Here is a 4963-nt window from a genome sequence, read left to right as displayed (position 1 = left end):
ACTCGGCCTCGTTTTCAAGCTAAACCTAACCAAAGAAACAAGGCACCAGCGCCGTGTACACATAGTTTACAATCTGTATCCAGAGTCCAGACCTTCTACGTCCTAGTGTTCAAAGTCACCGTTTGATGCAGATAAAGGCTCGTAGTTCTCCTTTTTCTTTCCCCCATTTGTAGCTGTCTTTTTTCTCCAATTTCAGGTTTACAAAAAGAGAATTTACGAAGAAAATGGAAACAGTAAAGACAGGTGAGGGAATTGGAGAACAGAAAAATCGGATCTAGATATTCACAAAAAGTACAATTGATTAACCTAACCAATCCAAACGATAGGCTCAGAAAGTTCGTACTACCCATTAAAATTCAATACGAAGGATTGTAAAGAAAACTCAACAGTGGTCTAATTCATACCTACTGGTGAGAATGCCCTGAGGGCCCGAATCCTGCCCACATCAAGACATTCAAGGACAGGTCACTTGCATGATTACAAATTCTGTTAAAAAAACATTGAACTCCCCCGGTGGTGGAACTAGAAAAGTTTTGCAGGTTGTTGCATTCCACTTCTCATCATTGTGCAAAACTCTTCATAATTGATCCTCCCATCCTGTTGGTTAAAGTGGGTATTAAGTATCCATTTGTATTCTAAATGATAGTTGTAGACGCTCAAATTAGAAACAACTTACATTATCTGCATCCACCTCAGAAATAATTTCTCTGATGCTGCCTTCATCACCCATTCCATACTCCTTCATGGCATTCTCTAACTCGTCCCTCGTAATATATCTGTAGCATAATTTAAAGTGAAAAAGCGCATCAACTTGGGACTTCTAATTCTAAAAATTATTTAGCGATGAGTAATGCTACGAACAGTAGTGAAGTGTGCATGCAGTCGCTTAGAAAAATAATAGAGTCCACTAATAAAAAATTAATTTTCTTTTCATGTGGGTCTCATATTTTTTCACTTTTTTTGAAGTGATTGCACGACGGTTGTACACTCACGACTATAAGTATCATTTCTCTTCATATAATATAGGTAGTTTAACAACACAAACAACAGATATAACTGTTAAGTAGAAAAGTTATTCAACTTTATTTTTTCATAAGATTAAATTGCATCTCTTTTTCAATGAATATAGTTAAATAGATTAACTTTAAAAAAAATTATTTATTCCGGTTCTGCAAGTAAAATCTAGTAGTTGAAAATTGATTAAATGCAGGAATCCAATAAGTCCCAAACAATATGGCTAATATCAACATGAAGATTGTGAACTCACCCACTGCTGTCCTTATCAAAATACTGAAATGCTTTAAACAAATGCTCATCTCTTTCTAGCCTGTGTCTATGCATTGTAGCAGATATAAATTCGATATAGTCAATTGTTCCATTTCCATCAACATCAGCCTGAAATATATATCACAGACAAATAACCAGACTGCCAGTTGAGTATGATATGCAAAAATATAATCAACTATAGAAAGATGAAGTTCATATGGGTCTCCAGCCGTTACTTACAGCTTCCATGAGTTGCTTGACTTCAGACTCTGAGAGTCGTGACCCTGTTCGAGCCAAGCCCGTCTTCAGTTCTTCGTACGTGATTGTGCCACTATTGTCTGTGTCCATGTTTGTGAACATTGCTTTAAGACCTTTAATTTCTTCTTCAGATAGATTTTGTGCAATGACCTATGAATTTTTAGACTATTAGAAGAAAATGGAAGAGAAAAACCAGCTAGACCCATGCAACTAAAGGAAAGATTCTTGGTCTCTAGGTAACTATAAAGAAGCAGTTCTTTTCAGTGAGAAATTGCATGGGAGGGGTTACAAGGAAATCCTCTCCAATTAGCGCACGACGACTTGCAGAGCTCCATTTCTTGAACAGTTTAGATTATTCAACTGATGGAGTTTCCATTATTTTGCTTACCATATTAGAGGTTACAACCACCTTTCTAAGAATAATTGAATCCTTAAACAATATGTTCATGGGCAACATATCACAATTCTCATTATGGAAAACAGGATCTTCTTCACACAGTTTGATCATTTACCTTCAATGCAAGCTTCTTGAGCTTATTCATAGCCGTGAATTGCTTCATTCTTGAGAGAACTGCACTATCTATTGGCTTGTCCGATGCATTGCCACCTTCTCTAATCCACGGATGCTCTAACCATACAGGATACAGGGTATCAGCATGTCAATCAGAATCACAGGAGCATAACAAGGTAAGCCAGATGCATCATGGGCAATGCAACTGAATGTTGTGAATTTATATTAAAACATTAAATGAGTAAAAACCATGATTCTGACATCAACAATTTTGTTTTCTCTTGTTTCTATTTAAAAAATGAAATTTCAGACGATATCCGATTTTTTATATTGTGATCTATAAATATCGCCATAGATCACAATATAATTTTTTTTTGATAGGTAAACCGTAGTATTAATAAGAAATAGACAGAGTCCAAGTACACAAGATAGATCACAATATAATTACACTCTTCTTTAATATAATTTTCAGTTGCTGACATGGAAAACAGGGGGTTTTATACCAAGAACTTGTCCAGAAGTTATCCGCTTTTTTGGGTCCTGAGTCAGCATCTTCCCGACTAGATCTTTTGCACTTTCTGAAATCAATGGCCATGGTTGACTTTCAAAGTCAAGTTCTCCTTGCAGTATGGCATCAAATATTCCCTTTTCAGTTTCTGCAATATTATTAGATATAGATATCTTACTCCAAGCTGTTGATTAAAATGAATAAAAGAAACTCTTAAGTTATTCTGAACATGTAACGTTTAAGAAAAGCTCCTTTGTTTTTTTTTTCCTTTTACCAGCCCAAAATGGAGGTACACCACTGAGAAGTACGTATAAGATCACTCCTGCACTCCAAATATCAATTTCCTTTCCATAACTACGCTGCAATACTTCAGGGGCGACATAGTAAGCACTGCCCACTATATCACGATAAACCTTTCCTGAGATGAGTTCAAAAAGATGAGTCAGTCACATAGCAACGAATGAATTCTATGAATAAATGGAACAACAACATAAGAAATATATGTATAGAGAAGCAGCACATTACAAATTGAGTAGATGAAAGAAACATCAAAACAAGTCCATGCCATAAGTATCACGATAAAATGAAGATTCTAATCTCCCATACCAATATATGTCCGAAAAAATTGTTGGCCGCTAACTAGATTAACGATCATCAAATTAAAATTTGCAAGAATAAAAGTTGTAATTCAGAGTTCAAATAATGCCACTCCATGAAGTCATGCAAACTGCACTATAGAGTGGGGTATCCACAATTAAAAGTTCTGTTTTTTCGCATCATTTGGTAATAACAAATCAAATGCCATTCTGTCCTACAGTAAGTGTTTAGGCTTAATACTTGTTAACAGGCATTTCGAGACCAGATTTTGCATAATTTTTGGAAAACTACGAAAATTATCTAAATAGCAATCAAAGAATAGAGCACAAACACAGTGCAAGAGTCGAACGAATTTGCTGAACATAATAACATTAACTACAAATAATAGATTCTAATGCTGTATTCAGAACAAGAATATTGATTTAAACAAGAAAAAATAAAACTCGAAAGAGGAGCAAGAAGTTACCTTTCTCAATGAAGACAGACAGCCCGAAATCAGTTGCCTTCAACATAGCCCCCTCATCCTTGCTAGACAGCAAGAAATTCTCGGGCTTAAGATCGCGATGCATCACACCCATAAAATGGCAGATGTGGACCACATTCACGATGGCGCGGCAAATCGCCGCGGCGGCCTTCTCAGAATAATGGCCCTTTGCGATGATTCTATCGAAAAGCTCACCGCCTGCACAAAGCTCCATCACAAGGTGCACGGAGTACCTGTCCTCATAAGCACCCCTGAATTCCACAATGTTTGGCTGCCCAGACAAATGCTGCATAATCTGAACCTCTCTCTTGATGTCATCCTTGTCGCTCTGGGAGGCAAGCTTGCGCTTCAGTATGGATTTGCAGGCGTAAGTGCGGCCAGTTGAGTTCTCGGTGCACCAATAGGTGATGCCAAATTGGCCTCTGCCCAGTTCTTTTCCAAGCTTGTAGTACTTCTTAATGTCTTCAAATGGTTTGCCCAGAATGGTGTCTGGCTTCGACACCGGCCTAATCTCCGGTCGTGCAGGTTTTGGTGGAGCTGGAATTGGCGGCTGCGGCTGTGGCCTTGGCTGTGGTTGAGTTTGAGTGGCAGAAACTTTCTGGGTTTGCACCAAAGGTTGGGCTTGGTAGGTTTGGATGCCTGATCCATGCGTAGTGTTTACACCCGGTTTTGGAGATTCTCTCTTGCTGCTACAGCAACCCATTTTTCTGATCAAGATTTGGTAGTACAGTATTGAAATACAGAGCAAAAAATAAACTTGTGGGGTTGGAATTCAAAGAAAATGAGTGTGAAATTGAGGGGTACGAGTCCCTAAGAAAGAAGAAAACTTGTGCAAACATATACAATTATACAGGCCCAGACGTCTTGTTATTTGCCTTATCGGACTTGAAGCTGAGTTTGACACTTGAAAACCAACCAAATGGTCGCTTTTTTTTTACTTCCTTTGTTTTGGTTGGAAAATGGAAAATGGGATGAAATTTTGCAAATAAAGTACATCAGAAGAGGGCGATGATTCTGGAGAAACGATGACAGAACACTGAAATCGTCGTCTCACTCTTTGAATAATTGAGCAAAAAATTCGTCGAAAATAAATAAAAGTTGTCAATCGATAAATACCAAAGAAAAGGTATTTATAAGAATATTTTTTTTGAATTCGAAAAAATCAAGGGAAAGTCGAAGATATTTTCCTAACTCTATGTATTTATGGCCGCATTAGATCATTGGCCAAGTCTAAAGTGTAGTTAGAATCTCACTTTTTTCTATAATATCAAGTTTTAAATAGATGAGTTTATATTAAATTAGTCATTTAAAAAAAATAAAATAATTATATAATATTACA

At 37.0% G+C, this 4963-nt stretch overlaps 1 protein-coding gene across 1 annotated transcript; it reads right to left on the bottom strand.

The window, feature by feature from the left end:
* Positions 1 to 281: 281 nt before the first annotated feature.
* LOC122278960 (calcium-dependent protein kinase 2-like) lies at positions 282 to 4699 on the bottom strand. Its single transcript, XM_043089183.1, has 8 exons — positions 3607 to 4699; positions 2818 to 2961; positions 2539 to 2691; positions 2037 to 2152; positions 1507 to 1674; positions 1268 to 1395; positions 677 to 776; positions 282 to 597 (listed from the first exon to the last, which is right to left on the bottom strand). Exons 1-8 carry the CDS (start codon positions 4325 to 4327, stop codon positions 523 to 525), a joined length of 1605 nt encoding a protein of 534 aa, XP_042945117.1. The 5' UTR covers positions 4328 to 4699; the 3' UTR covers positions 282 to 522.
* Positions 4700 to 4963: the final 264 nt, after the last annotated feature.

Source organism: Carya illinoinensis, chromosome 10 (genome assembly GCF_018687715.1).
Source record: "Carya illinoinensis cultivar Pawnee chromosome 10, C.illinoinensisPawnee_v1, whole genome shotgun sequence".
In the NCBI taxonomy this organism is placed as follows: domain Eukaryota; kingdom Viridiplantae; phylum Streptophyta; class Magnoliopsida; order Fagales; family Juglandaceae; genus Carya; species Carya illinoinensis.
The sequence above is the reverse complement of the archived record's forward strand: the minus strand, read 5'-3'. Positions and strand labels throughout refer to the sequence as shown.